The sequence below is a fragment of the Melanerpes formicivorus genome, unplaced genomic scaffold, assembly GCF_026170545.1.
Source record: "Melanerpes formicivorus ecotype bairdi unplaced genomic scaffold, bMelFor1.0.p_v2 SCAF_27, whole genome shotgun sequence".
NCBI lineage: Eukaryota > Metazoa > Chordata > Aves > Piciformes > Picidae > Melanerpes > Melanerpes formicivorus.
In genome coordinates, this window is record NW_027142379.1 from 1,748,551 (window position 1) to 1,772,939 (window position 24,389).

A 24,389-nucleotide genomic window follows, 5' to 3' on the forward strand; every position below is an offset into this window, starting at 1 on the left:
GGGGAAATGAAGCATGTCAAGAAAGGAGCCCATAAGCATAACTGTAGAAAGAGCCCTGCTCTTCCCAGTCTCAGCCTAAGGCTCCACAGAGGTGTAAGAAAAGTCCCTGATTAGGTTCAGTGCCACAGAGGTGGAAAACATGAGAGCTCTCAAAAAGGCAGCCTCACACAAGGGAAGGTGAAAAAAGCAAGATCACAGTTGGTTGTGTGACCCTAAGTGATTTGCAGTTACAAACTAGATCAAGTTTGTGTCTTGACAGTTTTCTCTATGTATTTTTATCCAGCTACATTATCCAAACCTGAAATTTCCTGTCCTGCATGTCTTTGGTATATACAACTTGAGCGTACTAAGTCATTGCCAAGTTTGCAAATGCTGAGAGCGTATCAAGTTTCAATTAGCAGGTTTTTCACAAGGGTGGGTGCACAATATCAAACACATTTTCATCTTGGTATGTGAATGCGAGCCTCAAACTTAACCAAGCTGCCTAAATGCATCAGTTCTTCAACCACTGTCTCAGCTGACTTCAATATTCAGCACATAATGCATTCTGAATTCTGGTAATCTGGTAAAATTCCTCCAAGGTTCATTTTATGCCGAGTTTTTTATGAGTAGTGGTCTAGCAACTGCAGGACTAACTAGCTTTGATTTGTGCTAAAATCAAGCATCTGCTTCTCCAAAGCAGTTTTATGCATGCATGCTCAAAATCAAAACACTAGAGGTGCATGAAGAGTCAGCAGGAACAAAATGGGATAGCAGCAAAGGATCTGTAAAGCCTGAGCTCACATTTCTTGGCAAGCTGAGAGTCTGAGCTAAACACACTTTTTGGCTCTGCCATGGGAAAATGAAGTTTCTTTTATCTCTCTGATATAATCTATTTAACTAACAGGGTCATTTGAGTTAACTGCATCAATCTCTCCTCATAGGAATGGTGACTGCTGTACCATATTAGGAAGAAAGGAGATGAAAGAAGGAAGAGAAAGATGAAATATCCACAAAACCACATTAGAATCAGAGTGGAACTCAGTGATTTCATTATGGCTTGATCCAGTTATTAACATCACCCGATGACATCAAGCCAGTAGAGAAGGTATTGTTACATAAGTGTAGTATCTGAGAAACAAATAGCTACTTAGCTACAATCAAATTTGAGAAGCATCTAATCTAGACATGACAATATGTAATAACAGTGTAAAGGACACCATGAGCTAGCTCACAGACAACGTAATTACTTCTCAGGCTTTTAAGGTAATGTTTTTCCTGCTTTGGGGATATCGGTGGGGGTTTGGGAGGTTTGGGGTGGGGGTTTTTAACCACATTCAAGTTTAATTTGTCCAGTAAATTTTCTGATGTTGCTTCCCTCCTGCCCATTATTCATTTACAGAATGCATTATTATGCACCCCCACAAAAATCTTGTGGGAAACTAGTTTTCTGCACTTGATCACAATGAGCATAGCTCAGAAATTATGCATTGGCTTCGGGACAACAGAACAGCAAAGAAGTGGATTCTTCTCTTTGGAAATGGCATGCTGGGTCAGTTGCAGAAAAAGCATGGCTTGAACATACTTCCTTCTGAAATGTGAAAGTCAGGTTCAGTTGTGTTCTATGAAAGAAAGTTTTATGCTGGCTCTTCAGTTCTCTGGTGCGTTACATAAGCTCCCTTTCCCCTTTATTTTCATAACATAAATATTTTATGAACTCTGTCTCTTTGAACTCTGTTTCTCTAACCCATTGACTGATTCACATTTGTCTCTTTGAAATGGTATCTTATATGCTGTGAGAAATTCACTGTCAATGGCTGTCTGTCAATAAAACCCCAACAACCCCCCCATAACAGTAATTCTGTTGGTTGCCAATGCTACAAGTCAACTGGCCAATACATTTCCATGTAATGTTAATACCAAGGTTGCAATGGAGATCACTGTATTCTGATAGACCAGAAGCAGTAAAGCTCAAACAGCTATTAACTCATTCTTTACATACCTTATCTTAGCCACTCCCAAACATACAATTAAATAGCAACAAGGGAAGAAAATCTTCCCTTTCAGTGTGGATAAATGTAAATCCTGATTTTCATCAGGAAATACAAACATGGCTGCATATGTTGATGTCTCTTACTGCACACCTGGAATTATAGCTGAGTGATACACAGGCTGCTCTGAGGCTATTCCAAAGCCCATGCTTGAGATGACAGTCAATTACAGCTTTAAAATCTAAGCTAGTATGATTGATTTGACAAGAAAATACCTACTCTCCTATTGAGATTACCTCCATTCCCTGTACAGATCTGAAATAGATGTTCCAACTGTTTCTCAGTTGAACTCAGAATTAAGACATTAGCTTCACTATGATTTAGAACCCTTGCCTACGAACAAACATCCTTTTTATTTGATTTGCTCAGGAAAAATCCCTCCTCAGTATTCCTTCTGTGCATATAAATATCCCATGCAGCAGCTACATTGAAGGATTTTATGTGCTGGAATAAAAGCCTCACTGGGTCAGTGGCATTCCTTACTAATATCAGCTTCAGAAACTGACCTATGAGAAGTCCAAATATTGCCTTCTGATCTGGTTTATACAGTTTTCTTCTGCATGAATGCCACTGCTTTGCCTGAGCTTACCTAGTTAGCTCTCTCTATCTTCTAAAGGTTTCCCACATTTCTAATATCTTCAGTAGACAGGGTGGACATTCATGCTATCTTTTCCACTGCATGACAGACTTCTCCAGCACCCTAAAAACACTGAGAAGTCAGTGTAATTAAATCTGCTCAGCTTTTTCAGCTATTTCTGCTGAAATAATATTTACATTAAAAAAAAATAAATAAATTAGAAAATCAAGTGAACTCAACCTTTTGGTGGAAACAACACTACCAAAGTGTGAAGTCTGGTGGCTCAGTTGGTAGCACATAAGACCCTTAATGGGAAGGTTGTGAGTTCAAGTCTGCAGTGGGCAGTAGTGTCCTCCCTACTCTAGTGTTGAGGTCTGTGGTGACAGGTTGGACTCGATGATCTTTGAGGTCCCTTCCAACCTTAGGAATACTGAAACAAACTGAAACAAATTGGGAAATGGCTTAGAAGAGACAGACCTATCAGCCTTTATCATGAGCAGTGAAGACCTGAACAAGCCCACTCTCTTATCAGTTGCTGTCTAGCATGCTCACTGAACAGGGTCTCAAGCTACATTGCAGGTGACAACTTGAACTTGCTCTGCAGACTCAATCTCCAAGTCAAAGAACAGTGCAGCCCCTTTCATGATGAAATGGAGACTCATTCTTCTAACAGCTATAGAACTCACAAGGGACACTGGACAGGGTCAGGCACCTGCATTCAGGTTCCTGATTCTGATCACAGTCTCAAAATTAGGTTCTTTAACATGAGAGGTTAAGAGTTTGTTAAGAGTCGTATGCAAAAAAGCATCCCAAAATTGGAGCCCACCACCACCTGAAGTTCTTGTTTTCCTGTCCCGTGCATCAGTACCAGTTGGGCCACACTTCACATCTCAGAGGAAGAAAAATGAGAACAATACTTCTAGCTCTGCTGTGACAGAGGGGCATAAACAGAAATGGCAAAACAGGAGTTTGATCAAGGAGGTCACAGCTCTGACATTTACACAACCTCTAATATAGCTGTAGATATTGTGATGGTAAGAAAGCGAATTCTGAAGCCAGCAAAATGAACAGCAGTGCATTTTGCTCATCAACCTGAATTTCTTTCACTTTTCTGGATGAAAAGAAAACCTTTTTCTTTTTTCTTTTTTTTTTTTTTTTTTTTTTTTTTCCCCACTATCTTCTCTTGAAAAAAGAAAAAACAACAAAAAGAACAAGAAAATTCTCAGTGTCTCCTGGAATCTGCAATTTCCAAGGTGTGCTTCTGAGACAGGAGAAATGAAACAAACCAATAACCTCGCACTGGTAAGAATTGTGAGTGCGTGACCGTTCTGGAGCTCTTGATTTGCCTAGAGATGGAACAGATAGATTTAAATGAACAGGTGGAATCATGTGAAGCACACTATGCCTTTTAATAAAACCTTCCAAGAGCAGCTAAACTATTTTGTGCTTTCAGCAGAAAGAATGATTTCTCCCACTCACTCCCTCGGGAATGTGCTTACAAAATTTCACTTCTCCTGACTCAAAAACTCCTACTTCAAAATTCTTCCCTATTATGGCCATTTTCAGTTGCTTGTTTAAAAAGTATTTGATGGCCTTTTATTACCTGCAGATACTTTATTTTCTAGAAAACAAACCATAAAAATTAAACACTATGCCTCCATGTTGTGGTTTGCCATCATAAAATAAACTGCCAGCTGAAGAAGCAACCTGTGGATTCAGGAAAGGTGGAGCTTCGTGATTTGTCTCAAAATTCCATAGCACTTTGGGACGTGGTTTGGTGGGCATGGTAGTCTTAGGTTGATGGTTGGACTCAATGACCTTAGGGCTCTTTTCCAACCAAACCAATTCTAAGATTTCCGTGAGATGCAGAATGAAGTCCATAGGACTCCCACTCTTGAAGGAAAGTGGCATCCTCTGGAGATCTTACTCTCTTCACCCTCTCTCAAAGGTCCCCACCCATGGTCCTAGTAGAAACCCAGCCTCAATGATAATTTTAGCTAATTTCCCAGACTGTTGTCTGAGATGGCAAAGCCAAAATTATATTCCCTTTTGCTTGCTCCAGCACCTGAGCTGTAACCTGTGAGTTCAGAAAGATGATGGATTTGAGCAAAGCAGAAGTATCCTAAGCCACATAGATAAGGGAAATTGAATTTGCCCATCACAGCTCTTCAGCCCAGAATACTAATTCAGTTCCCTTCCTCTCACAGAGCACTGTGAAGCCAACCTGCTTTATATCTCTAAAGCTGTGTGAAATCCTTTGACAGAAGCAGCTATGGAGGGCTGCAGCTTAAGACTGAAGTATCTGCAGTTTCCATGGTTCAGTGGCTTTCTCAGATGTCTGTAATTATGATCACAGACACTGGGTTTCTCATCCTTTACCCCTCTGAAGATGGCTCTCTAAAACTCCTAGCACAAATCCAGGGTGGGAGGTAGGTTATAGCAAAGGACAGAAAGAAGAGGAATTCGGGCCCATCTTTCCTGTGTTGTCCCTTTTGTCATTTACCCACATCACTGAAGAGCAAACCATTGCTGCTGGCACTGCTCTTGCCCTGCATGAGAACAGGCAGCATGAGGACAGCAGCAGGTCCTCCTTCCTAGGAGCACTTCTGCTCTTGGCTCAGTCACAGGTTGTCCTCTTGCTCACTGGCTCTTGCATTATCATCCACCTACACAAATCAAGACATGGTTTCTTTCTTTCCTCACTTCCTTAAATACTGAACGGATGAGGTTCCAAATTAGAAGCAAATGGTATCAGCAAACACACACAGCCTGGGGAAGGGTTTGGGGTTTTTTTTCTTAAAGGTTAAACCAACAATTTCAGTGAAGGGTAGCAATCTGTTCTCTCCCTCTCATGTCTTCAGGCATGCCAATCTCTGCTTGCACCACACAAACTACTCAGAACACTCCATATTTTCTCTATCAGAATCCTCAGTCCCAGCAGGGGACAGAAAACAGCAGGGGACACACAGTGAAGCTGCATTCAGGTTTTTTGTGTGGCATTTCCCTGTGGGCAGTTCTTTGCTATTACCTGCCTTCAAGTGTCTACCACTTACCTAAAGGGACTGTCTGGGCTTATTTAGATTTATTTAACTAAGAAAATCCACATTGTTATTTGTAAGCACTCTAGCAAGTTATAGCTTTAAGGGAATGGCATTTTGTGTCTAATGAGTCATTTCTATTCTAATAAGTCAAATATTTTTCATGAACCATGGCAAAACTGTGTATATGAAATCAAATCTTGTAAGTAACTGCTTCCCTAGCTCTTACATTCACCTTCATCTAGCTAAGGAAACCAAGATATATTAATGTAAAAGGCACTAATGCAAAAATGCTGCTTCTGAAATGTACACCAAATAGCAGGAAGAGTGCAGTCATTAACAGTTCAGACAAGTAGTGAATCAGCTAGGCAGGACTTCGGCTCTGGGGATGGATGAAGTTTTATCTCTGGCTAAGGTCATTTGTTTGCTGTTTCCACCATGCAAGAGGTGGCCCATATGACATTATCAGCACATCACACTCCATCTGTGATTCCTGAACAGCTTTTTAAGGCTGTCCTGAACATCTGAGGAGCCATGATGAGTGTTGAAAATGTAAATGCCTCTTGTTTGTATATCACCTTTTTTACCTTCGTTCTGTAGGCATGGAGAGGACACTCCCACAACAGGAAGTGGCATGGGCTGAGCATGTTGCATTCCTAGTGCCTGAGGCTGACTGAGCATCACTTGCTCAACAGAATGGGAATGTGGAGGAAAACATGAAGCACATTTTCCCACATGAGTTACATCGGTTGACTCAGTGTGACCCATACACCCCACACAGGGCTGGGAGATGAAGTGCAGTTATGGGCTGTCCTTGGCAGAAAGAATGAAATCAAGGTCATAAATTTAAAAAATATTACATGTTTAAACGACTAAGACCTTGTTTATAGTGATTTATATTTACAGTAAACATTTCTAGAGCTTGTTCTATGTGATCCCTTTCCTCTGCTAAGGTCTCCTCTAAGAAATGATTGAAACTTATGATACAAAGTCTCCAGTGGTTGGGCTATTTGCATAAACAAAAATATTATACTTTTAAAGGCTATGAAGGCCATTTATGCTGTGAGCCTAGTGCAGTTAGGCTTAGAATCTGAATACTTTCCAGTATGAACTCACTAACCAGTCTGCACTGGACCTCTGTAAACCCGGAGTCAATGCAGTTGATGCCATTAACTGTGAAGGGGAACAGATTTGGAGGTTTTGGGGGTGAGATGAATTGACTGCAATTAAACCATAGTCATTCAAGCCCAAACTGCTGAAAGATTTCTTTGAAAAGGAAACTGTTTGTGCAGGAAAATATTTTTGGTTTGGATCAGTGTACTCCAGACACCATTCCTGTGTGCCATTAGCAGCTGATAAGCCTACGGCAGACGGTGGAGGGGAAACGTTTTCATTCCATTCCTGCCTGGCCGGTGTTGTACCAGCACCAACTGTTTCAGGCACTGCTGCAGTGTGGTAACATTTGCAAGTGTTTGCTTCAAAACTGTGCAGAATTTAATTCCAAGTACGCAGCACTGTTTTAACACAACTTATCAACTGCTACCAAACAGAGGAGATTCAGACCACACTTGTTCCATTTGCTAAATTCAGAGTTTCCCAAATGCAAGCCAAGGGAGTTAGGCTAGACAAGGGTGAAGGCTTTATACACTTGCTTTTTAAAGCCAACCACTATAGCCACGTAGATCTCCTGCCAGCAGATTGAAAGTTCAAATGAGACAGCAAATTAATTTTCCATAGAAGAATGGTGGTAGAGAAAACGAAAACTTTTATGCCTCCCCTGCTAATCTTCCTCTAGATACTGAACCTTTCCTTGGCATTCAGCATTCCATTATTTTCCCTTTGAACTTGGACGCAAGATAGTCCTTTCAAAAATTCCTTCCAATTACATACACCATCACTTGGTATAAGTAAAACCCAGAGCTCTTCTGCTATCATCTTCATTTGGATGACAGCTCCTAATCCAGCAGTTACACGTTACAAAAAGCAGGTCAGGCAATCCACTCAGAAGACCAACAGACATCTCTTCTACAGGCTGCTCTGTCAGCGCTGCACGGAAACAACACTGATTCTTTTTTAGGAGAGATGCATTTTTGAACAGAGATGTTTGCTTCCAGGAAGCCTTTCTTAAAGGCTGGGTATTTCTTTAGCACCTCTTATTTTGAACAGTGAAGGTTTAAACACTTCAGCACTCCTGTGAAAATTCTGAGTGGCACTGATTTACAGTGCTGGGAACAGAATCTGGCCATTTCACAAGGATGTTTTGTGAATGTGAAAGATAAAAGACAGCAAAACCTGCTGAGCACAGATCTTGCCCTCCCCAGCAGTGCCATTTTAAATGAAGAAACTGCTAACATATCTTTTTTTTTGGGTGATATAATATTGATGCTTTCAATCTAGTAAACCATTATTTTTCCTACCTTCCTCATCACAGTTGTTACTTCAGTGCTCTTGATGAGGGTTTAGAGTGCACCATTAGTAGATTTGCAGATGACACCAAGTTAGGTGGGAATGTTGATCTGCTCAATGGTAGGAAGGCTCTCTCTGCAGAGAGATTTAGATTAGATCAATGGGCTGAGGTCAATGGCATATCCTTCAACAAAGCCAAGAGATGTGCCCTTGGGCCCCATGCAACACTCCAGGCTCAAGCAACTTCATCCTGAGGCACAAGGTTCAGCCCCATCTATGAAGCAATCCTGAGATTCAAACAATTGAGATTCAAACCAGGACAGCCTGCTTTCCCAGCTTGTACCAGACTCATTCTGCCGACATCAGGACAACAACATGGCTTGGGAGAAATACAGAAACAAATTATGATGGAACAATGAACCCACTCCTATCTGCATTTAATACCTGCAGATGACACCCGGTAATACCCTTGCATAGGAGGATGCATTGACAATGGCATGGTTCATTTGACATTGTAATGCCAAACCACAAGATAATTATGTTGTTTGATGAACCAGAAACACAGAAAAGGGAGAACAGAAACACCTTAAAACCAAACTAAGCAACACCTAAGATTTCAAAAGCCCAAGGCTGAAGAAGAAGTCATGAAAAGCCTGTGTGATTTCCTTAACTAATCCTAATTATATTCAGCAAATTCAGTTTCAGGTTCTAGGATGAAGAATTTGGAATAAGCATATTTAAACTATGGGCTTAAAATACATCTGTGAGGAATAAATAATTGGGTTAATTATGTTTATAGTAACTATTCTCATATGGATTATGAATACATTTTAAGGTGAAATTTAAACATAGTGAATGTGCAGACCAAATTTGCACCAGTAGAACTGCTGCATTGCCTCTTAGAGAGGAGAGCTGAAACTGAAAATGAGCTTGAAGCAGAGGACTAGATTGAACGAAACAGAAGGCAATTCACTTCCAACAACTGAAAAGTAAAGCTCTGAGGAGGAAAAACCAACTGCACAAACCAATTACCCAACTTCAGGAAGAGTCAGCAACATCTTGATTCATAGATTCAGAGAATGGTTTGGGCCAGAAGGGACCCTCAAAACCATCCAGTTCCAACCCTCCTGTTATGCCATGTGCAGGGATACCCTCCACTAAACCAAGCCACTCAAAGCCTCATTCAACCTGGCCCTGAACACTCCTAGGGTGTGGGCATCCACAGCCTCCCTGAGTAACCCATTCTAGTATCTCACCATGAACAGGGACAACTAATTTTCTCACATGCAAACAAATCCCCACTGCAACACACAACCTAAGTGGTATTTAGCTACCCACAGCACGGTATTTTAGCAAGGTGAAAGGGAAGACATAAGACTCAAAACCCAAAGACTCAGGCTTAGAAGCAAGTCTGCTTTTTCTGGGGGTTTTAGGACTAGAAAAGGTTGTGGAAAAATAAAAAGAAAGCATTGTCCTATTGGGCTGCATAAGAGTGATTGGCTAAATAAAGCATATGACATCTTGTTTAAAGTTAGGAAATGAAACAGCTGACAAAGACTTTTCAGGTCTGTCAGAGGAAAAGGAAATGCATTTCCTTTATATCCAAACTTTCAGACCAGAGAAGGTATAGTCTTCACATTTGGCTGTGATTTTGCTGTGGTTTGGGGTGGCTTGAGAGCACTTTGACCAGCACTGCACCAGAATGTGGGTGTTCTGACAGGAACAAACACATCTTGGTTTAATTTTCAGATCACAGCTTAACTGGTAAAAATAGTACAAGATCTGTTGTTCCTGTGAGATTTCCTACCCATCAACAGTAGAAAGAGAGTCATACACTCTGAGCCACAGATGCTTTGGCCAGATCTTCTCTGCTGAGGTGAAGTCATGCCAGCAAAGGAGTTCATGCCCTGCCTTCCAATTACTCAACAATGAAAATATTTTAGAAACCCTTGGATTTAGAAGAAAATGTCAAGGCAGCAGTGGTCAAACTTCAGATGGAACATTGCATCCTATTCTGGGTATTACTTTTCACAACAAATAGGCCCATATTGAAAAAGTCCAGAGGAGAAGATTAAGAGTCATCAGAGGTGTATAAACCAAGATCTGCGTGGACTGATTTTACTCAGGCTAGAGAAGGGAAGAGCAGAGACACGATAACAGACCTCAGACATATAGGAGATTTATCACATTCTGTAGCAAAGTTAAGTTCTTCACTTGGGAATTATCAAGAGATTACAGGTTTAAACTGCAGCAAGAAAAATGGAAGTTAGACAATTTTAAAGCTTCTGTGACTGAAATAGCTACGACTGCCTGAGGCGGTGTGGAAGTCTTGGTTGAAGATTTTTAGGAACAAGTTATTCCCACCTATTTTAATAGTGTTTTTGTTACCATTTCCTAAAGTAGGCTGGACTAGGAAATTAAGATTGCTTAAATTCCTGGTTTCTAGAGGTATCTCTATGGAGACAAAGCAGCAAATACCTGTGTGTTTTCTCCATTCCTAAGAGGCCAGAAGCATCCAACTTCAGCTCAGGAGCCAGAAAGGAAACCATCTGCAGAGCAGGAACTGTGCCTAAGCTAGTCCATCCATCTGAGATGCTCTTAAACACAGCCCACTCTGCTGCGCTGCAAAAGCAACGGGATCTGCAGAGAAGAGCTGAGACGAACCAGGCTGAGCAGCACAGTGTTAATTTGTTCCTTTAGTACTAAGACAGCAACTTTCTCCCTGCTACTGAAAGTCTGGCAGAGCCTGCAGCAGCCAGGTCCAGCAAAGCCAGCCATGGCGAAGAGGGGCTGAACCCAGGAGACTGCAGTTGGAGAGAGAACATCTGCTTTCCTGAAAACCCCTTCTTCTCCTATCAGATTGCAAACTAGAGTGTAACAAATTTCCCTATGCTGCTGAGACAAGCTGGCAGTAGCAGAGAACTAAATTCCAGGACTTGTAGTAAGTCAGTGAAGCATAGTTTGGTTTGCATAAAGAAGAGCGAACTTAAAAGGTGAAGAATCCTGCCTATAGATCATATCACATCACGCAGCATCTCATATCTAATTAGAACCCCCTGAACTGTTTCCAAGTGCCTTAGGTTTGTTTTCTTTTTCAAACATTCTTTAGAGTCCTAAAGTCTCTTCTGCTCCTTGTCAGCACATCACCTCTCTTCAAGTTTTCAAGTACTGTGGCGATAGAAAGCTATATGGCAAAAATCAAATATTGATTAGAAAATCCCTTTGACAACAGGCTCTGAAACTGTGTTAAAAGATTTTCAGAGCTGTGTGAGGAGTATTACCTATGATATCCTTTAAAGTGTATTTACTACTGTGATCAACTGTAACTAAGGCAGGGATTATTCACCATTGCTCATGTGTGATGGGCACCTTCACAATACAGGGAGAGCTTCCAAGCATGTGCACCTGGGCAAATGATCCCAAGGTCAGTAAGGACCTGATCGACTAAGCATCTGATCGACTGCTTTTGTTTTTTCTCTCCTGTATCTGCTTCTAACCCTAAATACATTGAGTATGAAGATCAATAATTTTCTAAGGAGCAGAAATGACCTCCAAAGCCCTCCAAACACACAACCATGGCATGAAATAATTTCACACAGAAATGCATTGCTCTCATTTTTTTCCCTGTAAGGAACCTGCTTGAGCAGAAAGGTTGAACTAGATGATCCCCAGAGGTCCCTTCCAGCCCCTACCCTTCTGTGATTCTGTGATACCCAACTGTGACTTGTTTATTAAGCAAACAAAGCAAAAGAGCCCACAAAGTTAATTTTGCCTTACCAGAGCTGACTCACCATGGTTAATGGTAGCAAAATACATGTTTTTGTTACTGAAGTGAGCAGGTATGACTCAGTTACCTAGAGAATGAAGTATCATCTTGACAGGACAGTTTTTCAGATTCAAAAGCACTATGAGGACTTGCACAGAAAGGCTGCCTCTGTGCAAACAAAACCATTCCATCAGCTCACTGGTACAGATCATGCCTGGTTTGCAAATGCAGTGTAGGAGATAACAGCAAGAATCCACACTATTAAACTCCAGTGCACTTCAAGGTCACATTTAGAAACAGCAGGCAAAGTATCAAAAGGCTGCTGTAGAAAGTCACTTGGCATCTAGTCGCAACACAGATAAGAGCCTTGAGAAGACATTAAGATGGTACTTGAGCTACATTTCCCCAGTGGGAAACAGCCAATTCTTGGCATGGGAGAACTAAAATTAACTATATAGAAAGCTCTGAGCTCATGGCAAGCAGAAGCACTTCTACTGAAAATGTCTATGAAAATAGTTGACTCCTCAAAATGAAAGCTAAAAAGCCTGCTGCTTCCAGGTACCTTAGCCCTGGCAGGAGTCATCACAGCCTCATCACTACCAGATAAAGCAGTCCTCAAATTTCAAATTGATACGAGGAACACAAAACCAGAAGCTGGTAACAATGGAAACCCAACAGCTAAACCATGGAATTGTCTCAGGTGGCAAAATCAGAGAACACTGAAAGCAAGAGCGAACTAACGCTCTGAGAGATGCTACGTGCAGTTTCACCGTGGGAAGCACATTACTGCCAAAGATTATAAAATGAAATCTGTGACAGAGTAAAGACTCAACAGGGCTGTAACAGTGCCAAACAGTATTACCTAAGCTCTTAATCATTACATGACTGCATCCCTTACAGCAAATATACCCACTATTACCAAGACGGCCAAATATTCCTCGGTCTATCACAGAGGCTCATTCTTCTTAATCTTAAAAGAAGCCTTAAAGGTTTTGCAGTGGAAAGAGGGCCAAAATTGTATAGTTACAAAGTTAAGAACCAAGGGAATGTTATCTTCCTCCTGCACTGTATACAGGATCGAATTCTCACCCTCCTATTCAAATCAAAGTGAATTTCAGGACAAATTTTGTCCAAGTACAAAAGACAAAAGCTCTGCTTTGAGAGAAATCAGCCAACATAGAACAGCTTTCTCTGTGGGCTCCTTAAAACTGGACCATGAAACAGTTAAGGAAGGAGCTGCCATCATGCTGTGGTCATGAACAAATTCACCAAACAAAGTTCATAGCAGGAAAAAAAAATTCAAAGAAGAGAAGCAGTTTTTAAGAGATGAGTGGAAATTGTTGATGCAAGTTTTCTTACACTGAACGTGGTAACCCAGTACAGCCAGGGGATTTCTTAACAACAGTCTAGACTCCAATTTCTTGAGTATTTTGCAATATTTTCTTATTTCCAGGAGGAAGCAAACAATAAGAGAGTGTTTATAAAGTCAGTGTGTCCCTTCTGTGTAATATAAGTTGGCAGGAGGCCTAATGAGACAAGCTCCAGAGGTCCCCTCAAACCCAGCTTTCCATGATTCGATGAACTATGATACATGCCAGCTGAACCCAAGGATATAAATGTGATGGCAAGCATTGCCTTGACAAAGTTCAATTCAGGGAGGCACGATTTGAGAAGTAACAGTAAATCTATTAGAGTATATTTAGTCTAAGGATACTACATTGCTCTCCTTTACCCCAGGACTAATTTTCTCCTCCCCCTCCAGCTTCACATTTTCCTCAAACTGCTGCTTCAAATGTGCAATTTTCTCCTTCTTCAAAACAGAAGGGAACTTCATTTCTTATGAGAGCTTATTATCACAGAGATTGCCTCCACAAAAATACCTTGGTACCCACTTGTGCTCTCTCTTAAAGAAAAATTACATAACATTATGTCATAATGGTTCAATATTCTCAATCAGAGGAAAAAAGCCTCTCTAAAATGTAGAAATAAAGAGAAAGCCTCTATCTGGAAATGGGCACAAGAGATTTATCTAGAACACAGCTAATACTCTGATAAATGGATGTACTGGAATGAAAACATCCTCCAAAAAGCTAAAGAAGTAAAACTGAAAGGAAAATGGAAGCCAGAGCAACTTAGTTAGAATCCTGCATTTCTCTATAATCAGATTGAAACATCACAGAGAAATGAGGACACTGCTTTACTTTTAGTGCTGAATATCAGCTATTTTCAATTATTAGAAGATATATGGTTGATCCTTTTGAATATTTGAATGGCCAGCAATGGAAAAATTCAGTTTTGCAGTGTCCATCATGGAAAGTGCCTGTAGCCACCACTCTGTGCCATTAAATACAACAAACACTGATGAAGAGAAACTGAGAGCATTAATAAATTGTGCATATGTCACTCAGTGCCACGAGAAAACTGGGGCAGGAGGGGGGAGTTCAGACCTGATTCTACACATCTGCTGAGTATTGTGACTTTAAGCAAGGTTGAGATTTGTGGGACCTTCTTTTATACCATTTTTAATACAATTTAAAGCTTCCAAATATTGGAATAAACATTTCTATACTTGGGCTTATAAACCTTAATAACCAGTTACATTTCTCTGACTAAGTACATGGCTTTTAAAGGAGGCACTGGACTGGGTTTTTCCCCTGGTGCCACTTCAGCAGCCTTTCCCCTTCCTTTCACATCCCTGCCCATGTGCAAAATGCTGTACATCTGTGGATCTCAGCCACCCACCTACAAACACCAGGGGCTGTGAGAGTAAGAAAGCTGTTGTAGCACAAATGTCTTTATTCATCAGGTGTTTCAGGAAAAAAAGGTGTAGGTTTGGTTCCTATCCATTGACTTTCTGCCCCTAGGTTGAAAATAAAGGCTCTCGGCGTGCTTGTGGTATTAATAATGTCTACTGTAATGCTTCTTATCTAATATAGTCTCTCCATATATGCATTTGGAAGGTCATTTGGTATTTGAAAGTTATTAAAACGTATTTTGTGATCCCAGATTTGTTTTCTAGCTCCAGCAATCCTTCCCTCCCGGCCTGGAACTTGATAACATGGTGATAACAGGCTGAACTAATAAGCAGGTGAGGGCTGACACAGTTAATTAATGCTACTACAATTGCAGTTGAACTAGCCTCATGAAACATGTTTAACTTCTTAGTATGAGCCAGCAGGCACAATAAAGTTCCCTATTTAAAACTTTTCAATTTCAGCACAGACCACAAAAAGTCAAAAGTAATTTTAGTCCAACCTCAATGGATAAAACATCCTTTATATTAATATTTTAAACTTGCTACCCATTAGTGTTACCCTGATTCCTGTCTGACCTCTCCATATTGCATTTCAGCCTAACAGTTTACACTGACAGACAAGCTGAGGCCACCAGCCAGATCTACTGTCTTCTAAGTAAGGAAACTAATAAATTGGGCAGCTATTACAAAAAGACTGATGTGGAGGAAGCAAACACATCCCACACAGGATCACTCACTCACACAGGCACAATCTTCATTTACCTTGTACTATTTATATTCATCTAATGAATTAAGGCTGGTGAAATTGCCTCATTTATTCTTAAGGAGACATTCTAAAACTAAGCAAACTCACCTCAGGATAGAAAATCTGACTATGAATCAATACAAAAGAAGGCAAAACAAAAAGGAAAAGGAAAACAGGATATCTCAAAGATTTACAGCTGGGCATTGATGGGGAAATGCTAGATCCTCACACCGCAAGGAACTGTATTGGTCTGGAAGAGAACATGAAGAATAGCAGCATGAAGAGGCAGTTGCTCTTATGTCAAATATTACCCATTAGTATACATGAAACATCAGAGATTACCAAATTACATTCCAGACTCCACAACAAACTGAAAACTTTCCATATAAAAAACAGTTCACAGAAATTACTACAACCCCAGGGGGAAAAAAATTAAATCTCACTTCCCAATTTTGAAATAATGATTGTATTAGGTTGCAGAAAAGAAAAAGAATATTCAAAGATAACCACAAGTTCCCTAAACCAAACAGCTTAAATTCCATCCCCTCATCTTTCTTGATAATTTATAATACAAACTAAATGCTTTAGTAATCATAGAATGATAGAACATTTTGGGTTGGAACTGACCTCCAAAGCTCATCTAGTCCAACCCCCCCTGCAGTCATCAGAGACATCCTCCACTAGATCAGATTGCTCAGAGCCTTCTCAAGCCTGACCTTCTCCAGAGAATGGGCCTCAACCACCTCCCTGGGTAACCTCTTCAATACTGCACCACCCTCATGGGGCAGAACGTATTCCTAACATTCAATCTAAATCTCCCCTTCTCTCATTTCAAACCATTTCCCCTCCTCCTATCCCAGCAGGCCTTTGCAAACAGTCCCTCTGCAGCCTTCTTGTAGCCCTCTGCAGGTACTGGAAGGCCACTATAAGGTCTCCCCAGAGCCTTCTCTTCTCCAGGCTGAACAACCTCAGCTCCCTCAGCTCGTCCTCATTGCAGCCCCCTGATCATTTTTGTGGCACTCCTCTGGACCCACTCCATCAGGTCCACGCATGGAGTACTCCATCAGAGCAAAGTGGCAGAGTTACCTCTCTCAATCTACTGAGATGAACAGAGGTCTTACAACACAAGAGCACAGAGCAGTTCAGTACCTGGATGTAATTTTCTGCAGAACAAAATAAGAAAAGGAAGGCCTTGCATTTAATTATTTACTCTTTTTCTGTGTATGCTGCATAGATCTATCTGGACAATGTCATCCTAAGTGAAAGACATAACAAGAACATGGAAAAAGATACCTCAACATCTTTGGCAGCAGTCCCACAAATTGTCCTGAAAGAAGTCAGCAGAAATAATTACATACTGCAAGAGTTATGAAGGCCTAGAGGGGGAAATCTAGAAAATGCAGAGAAAATGAGGATATGGAAATGAGGAATTTCTAAGAGGAAACTGAAATGCAACTTTCACACAGACTTTCTCTGAGAATGGACACTGAAATTATTTCTAGCATCTAGAAATCCTTTATGAACACTCCTTCAGAATATCTTCTGTAGTTAATGTGCTCTTCAAATGAGCCACAGATGAATACAAGTTGGAAGAGAAGCTTTCTTAGTTCAACCTTTTTCCCCAAGACAGATTCAACTACATTATGTCATTCCTGACATATTTCTCTTGTCTGCTCCTAATGACTGTGAATGAAGAAACTCAGCAGTTTCCCAAAGCCAGCTCTTCCAGTGTTTCACAATCTTTACTACTGAAAGTTTTCCCTGCTGTCTAACCTCAAGTATTTGCTCCACTCAAGCAAGCTCCTCAGTTCTTGTACCATCCACCACAGCACTGAAAGCACATGATGCCCTTTCTCTCTGCACAGCTCTTAAAACAATGAAGATTTACCGTGGCCCTTCTCATTTTTCTCTTCATTAGACTAAACAACTCCACTTCTTCTGATCTTTGCTCTGATGTTATCATCCTGAGATATCTGATCACCCTTACCTGGATACCGTCCAATTCTGCACACTGCTGTTGGAGAGCAATGCCCAAGTTTGGGCACAAGTGCTCCAGCTGTAGAGCAGAAGGGCAGCCTCACAGATCTACAAGGCTTACACAAACTGGTATGATGTTTGCCTTTTCTGTAACAGCATGACATTGTTGACTTTACATCCAGTGCATGATTCACTGTAATTCCAGCTACTCTGCTACAGAAATGCTGTCTAAGCAGCTGAGCACCATCCTCTGCTTGGAAAGTTGTTCCTGCTCAGCACAGTATCTTCTATTTATCACTGCTGACTTTAATTCTGCCCTTTTGTTTTTCCCCCCTTCAGATTATTTCTCTGTTTTGTCAACATGGTTTTCAGTGTCACTACACTCCCTTGATTCTGGCAGTCCCTCCTGTCTTGGTGGCATGTTTAATCAGAATATTTTAGTTAACAATCCAGGTTTCTAATGGAAACATGGATCGAAATAAAACTCAGGACTGATGCCTGCCAAGCCTCTTCAGGACAGAAAAAGTATCTTGATACTTAAGGCTGATATTCTGCAGTCCTTCATGTTTTGTTACCTACAGAATAGGGAATGCACATAGTGGAGTGTTGCATACATTTCCCAGTATTCCCATTGAGTCTCTGAGACCTTTCAACTCAGAGCATAGGAGATCACATCCCAGTCACACATCACTGCACTGGATCCTTCTCAGAAACTGCAGTTTGAACCATTACACACCCAGGAGGCAGGGGAAAAGAAGCTGTACCATGAAGTCTGGACAGGGTATGTCTGCTTGCTTGCAAGTCAAATTGCAGGGCTTTCAACTCCTAACTTTATCCTGTTTCTCTCTGTCAAAATAACTCTGAGTTTGCTGAGACAGTGCAATTTTTTACTGGTGAACAATGTACTGCTACACAGGGATGCCTACCAGAGAATACATACTAAGGAGCTATATATATTTATAAATGTGCAATATTCCTATAATTAGATAACAGACATAAATACTCCTATTAAAGTAACACTTTGATTGTGCTTACTGACTGTACAAGCTATTTCTGTCTGCTCAGGATGAGCTAATTCTCAATATTTCATTTTATCCCAGGGAACAAAAGGATTTATTTCCCCAGCCCTTCAATATTTCTCAACATCTTCTATCTCCACATTCCATCCATCATGCAAAGATTGCTCTTGGGATTACTGTAGAGCTTCCATGACTCATACATGCTCACTGCAGAAGGGAGTTCAGATTCCTTGGTGATCTGTAGCTCTAGATGTAGATCCCTCCTCTTGCATAGTTCAGGAACCCTCCTATGACCCAAAGGGATTCCAGTGCATGCAATGGTCCTAAAGTTATAAATCTGATGGTCAACAGAAAACTGGGAGCCTAGAAGAGGAAGCAGTTGTTTGCTGCCTACATAATGCTGAGCAAATGTATGGCATGAGTAGATTCCTTCTGTTCTTATCAGTCTTATTTCTCAAATTCCTTCAGTAAATTAAGTATTGCTCCAGCAAATACAACCACAATGGGCCAGCTACCCTAGCAGATGTTCATCTCAGCTTATAGCCTTTTTGTCTCACCAACCCAAAGGAATACTCCTCCTCCTAGTCATCATCTTTCAAAATTTCTTAAGGAACTCTGGGAAACCATCCACACGCTGCCTATGCTTCAGTAATTCTTCATTTCAAAAAGAGATGACTCTTCCTGATAGTGTAACTTAAATTATCTAAATAAGCAGTTCCACATGGGACCATAACAAATCAATCCCACTTTCTCTACCTCATCTCAATCCACTCTCATACATGCAGTGCAGAAAACTTTGCACACAAATAATTGCAGAGTTTCCGAGTACATTATGTGACCTATTATTGTTCCATAAATGAAAATCTTCTGAACCACTCTACCAAACTGGCCTACAAGATTATTCATGCAATGAGCAATCACCAAGGTCATGAAGCAGACACAAGCTCTCTCAGGAAGTGCTTGGCCACCCTGCTGCTGGGACCAGGCTCAGCATCCTTGTGTGTTCTTAGCTCATTTTCATAGGTGGAGAACTTGAAGACTTGAAGGCTGAGCCACTACCTTTTATGTTTTTCTCTGTAAATTACAATAACACAAACAACAGAAAGAAGTTTGTTTTTCATTTCTTTCATGGATGTGTTAAAAAATAGTCTTTTAGTTCTGCTGTGTTACGTACTGTGTTTGTGTCTCTGTATCTTAAGGATACTCCAGCATGACTGATGCGCACACACCCCCACATTTCTTCTCACCTAACTCAGTGCCTGTGCAAAATAGGTTTTGCCTCAGCTCAGAGTCAGGTATCCTGAGCCATTCTGCCCAAAAGATTTGTTTATTGAAGCATACCTATTACTTTCAAGGAGAAAACAACAAAAAATACTCTGTCACTCAATACAATTGGTCTGGAGGACAACTTATGCTCACACATATCATTTGGGAGGAAGGGAGGGAGGGCAAGCCACACATGCCTACAGTCCCTACAATTTAGCAGCAGGTCAAAAACCTCTTGAGTACACACAGGCCATTGCCTCGCTCAAACCAGCAGAAATCAACACTGATGATTACGTTTCGAACCCAGCTGTAGCAGAACTGAGGAGGTCCCAGGGGCAGGACAAACCAAAGCAAAGTCCCTTGCCCAGGTCACTTCTGTGACCCCAGTGATGCAGCTGTGGAGCAGAGGCTGAGCTGCTTCCCAAGAGCCTCCTCCTCACCTCCCTGCCTTGGCCCCAGTGCAGCCAGCTGGGAGAGCACATCGCATGTGGCACTCAGCCCACTGGCTCACGCTTGTCTTCTCCCTTCCCAAGGTTCAGCTCAGCTGCAACCCCCTCCCCACACCCATAAATAAAGCCCAAAATAAAAAGCTGTGGAAGCCAGCCTTGCCATTAACCTAAAAGTAAGAGCTGTTGATGGAGTGAATGGGGAAAGAAGTCATACTGGTGGAAAGCAAGACATGAAACCAGGCCAAAACCTTAAGCGCAGGACATGAGAAAGCAAACAGTGGTCAGCAAGACAGGTCACCAGCTGTACGCTGTGGTACAGCATGAAGAGGAAAAATGAGCTCATTCTACTTCTACCTCTCCAACCCCCTGCCCCATGCTCACTCATCAGCATAGACAGCTACCAAAAGAAGGGTCTCTTTACTAGCACAAGCCTTGGAGGGTCTGTCTGGAGACCTATGAAGAATTTGGAGCACTTGCAGTCTAACTTCAACTTGGCAAGGTGAGTCAGTGCTCCCTAATGAGCCTGGTTTACATAAGTCCCTCTGTTTTTCACAGATCAATCAGGTAATGTTTGGAACACATTCAACAAGGTATGTGCATTGGGAGCACGGAGCATCCAGGTGATCCTTCACTGGATGAACAGGCTTTTAGCCTTGAACCAACACACATTTTGGATTCAAGAAACAGCAGCATTTCTCCTGGATTAGAAATTTCTGAGTGCTGGCATTTTAATTAAGGTGCTTCTGCTAAGAAAGCACTAGAAGTAGTTACCACCAGCATTTCTCTCCAGGCAGAATGAATAGTATCCTCTGGATCTGCCTTGGTAATACTCAACCCAAGCTTATTAACCCCTCAGCATCACCTCCCTCATTTCTCAGTCATGCGAGGCAGTCCTTTCTTTCTGGTGCTCCTTTTAACCAAAGTAGAACAACATGAAAAAATAATAATAAGAAGAAAAAAAAAGACCAGCAGACTAAGAAAATAAAAATGAAGTATAAGCAAATTTCTTTTTTCCTATAAAAGGTTCCAAAACCAAAGTAGGAAGATTTGAAGAACCATTTCCAACTGATGGGGGGATGAAAAGCACAGGGCTCCTCAGCACATGGCCACCTTCTACTGTGAGTGTGCACTTACACACAGATTGCTCCATGTTAATGAAGAATGAAAACAGTTAAATTGAGTTACTGTTATTCCTCACTTTTATCCTGTTCCGTGTTAGACATCCTCAGCAGTCTCCCAGAGCCAAAGCAGCACTCTGGTTCCCCTGGAACCCAGTCGTCCCATTCCTGCAGCTGCAGCGTGAGTCATTATTGTGCAGCATGACATTCCCTTTGTAAAGCACTGCTTCCCAAACCACCGTCCTCAGAAAGCTGGCTGGCTGCACGCTGCTGGCCCAGATCCTGGCTTCCAACTGCTGCATGGCTTACAGACAACCAGGAGGTATTCAACACTAGCCTGATACACCTTTCCCTTGTAAGCTTCAGTTGCTGTGGGGCAACTATGTGAATGAGTAAGTAGGCACCTCAAAACAACTGCTCTTCTAAGAGCCCACACAGAGAAAGTAAAAACAAACCCCACTACACTGAAAACCTATGTGTGGAAGTCTTGCTCCAGATAACATGTCAGCTCTCCAGGCATGTCTCCCTGGTTCAGTAAGTCTGGGAACTAGAGTGCGCCCCAGAATTATCTCCAGCTCAGCCATATGGAGATGCAAGACACCAGGCCAGTTGCTTGTTTTATTTAAACATGTGTTTCTTTTACCAGCAGTATTAACATTGCCTTGTTCCTGTTTATACTTAAGGGAAGGAGAAAATAAACTAAGTAACTTTTTCCCTCTCATTTTGTTTTGCTCTGTTCCTGTCAAAGTGAGTAAAGCTAAACAGAAACAAGGCGCGTTTGTTCCAGAGTCAATGTATCCACTTGGAGTTACTTGGGAATCATTCCTACAGCTCAAATGCATATCCCCTCCTTAATCCTTATTAACTTTTACACATAAGAAGGTCCTTTAGTTGGGTAAAATTGGTTATTTACTTAGAATCACAGACTTATTTTGCTTTGAAAAGCCCTTTAAGATCATTGAGTCCAACTATTATCTAACTCTACCAAGCCTCGTGCTAAATCATGTCCCTCAGCACCACATCTCTGTATCTTTTAAACTGAGCAGGCTACAACAAAGCACAATTTATCAGAGATGGCAAAGCACACAATGCCACCCCACTGCTTTTACCATTTTGCTGAGGCAAATATTTTAGTGGCTTAGAGAAAGGTTTCTAACCAAAGCAGCAATCATGTCATGACAAGAGCGATAAGGCAGCTCAGAGGATCCTGAGAGTGAGCCTGGATTCCCTGCACTCACCTACATGGGACACACTGGGGAATCATCTCATAAGCTCAGTATAACCCTCAGAGAGAACCTGCATCGAGTCCAGGCTCGCTGTGACCCGTGATGCAACATGCCAGCTGCAATGAGCATGCTGGAGATGAGGCAGTGCTTCCAGCTCCGCAGCACCGACTCCTCCTGCAATGGCACGGAAAACCAAAGCTGATCACTTCCCAGTAACAGCACCAGTACTTGACGACTGGCACGTATGTTAGTCATGCAGCAAATGTACAGCTCCTCCGGCACGCTGCCGCGGCAGCCCGCGGTGCTGAATCCTGCTTGGCACGCCCAGCGCCAGGTTTTGTTTCACTATTTCAAACATACTCATTCATTTTGTTCTTGGTTTTAAAGTGAACCAGACCGGCACCTCTGTGCCCACAGGATAAACCTGAGGTGGATCAGGACAGGTTTTCCCCCCTGCTCTTTTTGACAGGGACAGAGGTTAAGCTGGTGAGGTGAATGATGAAGTAGCAGTAAACTTACTTTCCAGTGATAAATTGGCTTCTGGATGGTGTGCACATAGGCTGAACATAGTAGTTCTCCAGTTTAACCCCTTCCGCAGCTAGCTTGTCCAGAGTGGGCGTCCTGATCTCCGATCCGTGGTACCCTACGTCTCGGAATCCCTGATCGTCAGCCAGGATGAAGATGATGTGAGGCTGGGAGCTGGGGCCGCCGGCCCCCGGCTCTTCTCCCAGCCCGGTGCTCGTCGCCTCCGTCTGCGCGGGGCCGAGCCCGAGGCTGTCCCAGGCCAGGTAGCCGTAGGTGAGGAGGCTGAGCAGCGAGAGGCCGGCCAGCACCCCCGCCGCCACCATCTTCCCCTGGCAGAGGCGGTGAGGCCAGCGGCGCCCACCGCGGGCCATCCACCTTGACTGCGGCGAGACCCAGGAGAAAAGGAGAAATAAAAAGAAAACAAAAAGACCCGAAACAAACCGAAACAGCCTCTGAGGCGGGGGCAGGGGCCGTCAGGGGTCTCGCCGCGGGGGGGAGCGAGGAGGAGCCCGGCTCATCGCAGCCACCCCCAACTCCAGCAACTTCAGCCGCTGCTGCGGGAGAGGTGGCGGAAGCCGGTCCGCACGGGGCTGCTGCTGGAGCCGGTGCCGGAGCCGGTGCCGGCCGGGTGGGCAGGACCCCAACAGGGTTCACAGCATCCTCGGCCCGCCTCCGGCCCCGCGCCGGGGCGCCACTGCCTGCCCGTCCCGGGGCCGCTGCCCATGGCGGGGCGAGCCAGGGCGCCCCGGCGCCGCGCCCAGCGGGACGGGCCGGAGCGGACCGGGACCAAACGGGCCGCCTCCTCCTCCTCCGCGCACACCGGCCCGCCCGGCGCCCTCCGCCCGCCCCCTCCAGTGCTGCCGGCCCGGGCCGCTCCCTTCCCTCCCTTCCCCGCCCCTCCTCTCCCCTCTCCCCCCCTCCGGCCCCCCGGCAGCTCCAGGCGCCGCGGGGCAGGGGGATCCCGGCCCCGTGAGGCAACCGTTACCCTGCTGCCCCGCTGCAAAACCAGCTCCTGCCCAGCCAACCCCCTAGGCGACTTTTCTTTCCCCTCCTGGCCTCCTCCCGCTCTTCCCATTCCCCGCAATTCCTCTCCTTACCACCCCCCCACCCTCCACCCCGCCCCCGGCCCCGAGCAGCAGCCTCCAGCTACCTCCCGCACTTCGGAGACGACCCCTGCCCCCCCCCTCACCCCCCCGTTCCCCGAGGCAGCGCCTGCTGTTATCTCCCCCTCTCCCGCTGTAAAGGGCAGCCCTTCCCTCCGGGGAGTCCCACAGCTCCTTCCCAAAGCTAGAGGCGGTAGTTTTACCCCCAGCTCCCCCGAAAGATCGTTTCTAACATCGCCACAAACATCTGGAAGGTATGAGTGCACCGGATTTGTTTTCAGCCACAAACCAGTTCCATCAGCCCGAACCCCCCAGATCTGGTAAGGCTGTGGCTAAGGCCAGGAATGCGCTTTTTCAAAGCACCATCACTGGCAAAAGTTTGGGTTGCA

General features: G+C 43.2%; 1 protein-coding gene across 2 annotated transcripts in view; it reads right to left on the bottom strand.

The window, feature by feature from the left end:
- ARSJ (arylsulfatase family member J) overlaps window positions 1-23,562 on the bottom strand; it is a 39,237-nt gene extending 15,675 nt beyond the window's left edge. Inside the window, exons 1-2 of one of the 2 annotated variants that reach the window (XM_068153914.1) lie at window positions 23,339-23,562; window positions 22,892-23,031 (exon numbers count right to left, since the gene is read on the bottom strand). In XM_068153914.1, the coding sequence (XP_068010015.1) occupies window positions 22,892-22,929 (38 nt within the window). In that variant the 5' untranslated portion in view covers window positions 22,930-23,031; window positions 23,339-23,562. Of the gene's footprint in view, window positions 1-22,891 lie in introns of both variants that reach the window. The other variant, XM_068153913.1, reaches the window with a different exon arrangement.
- Between the last annotated feature and the right edge of the window lie 827 nt (window positions 23,563-24,389).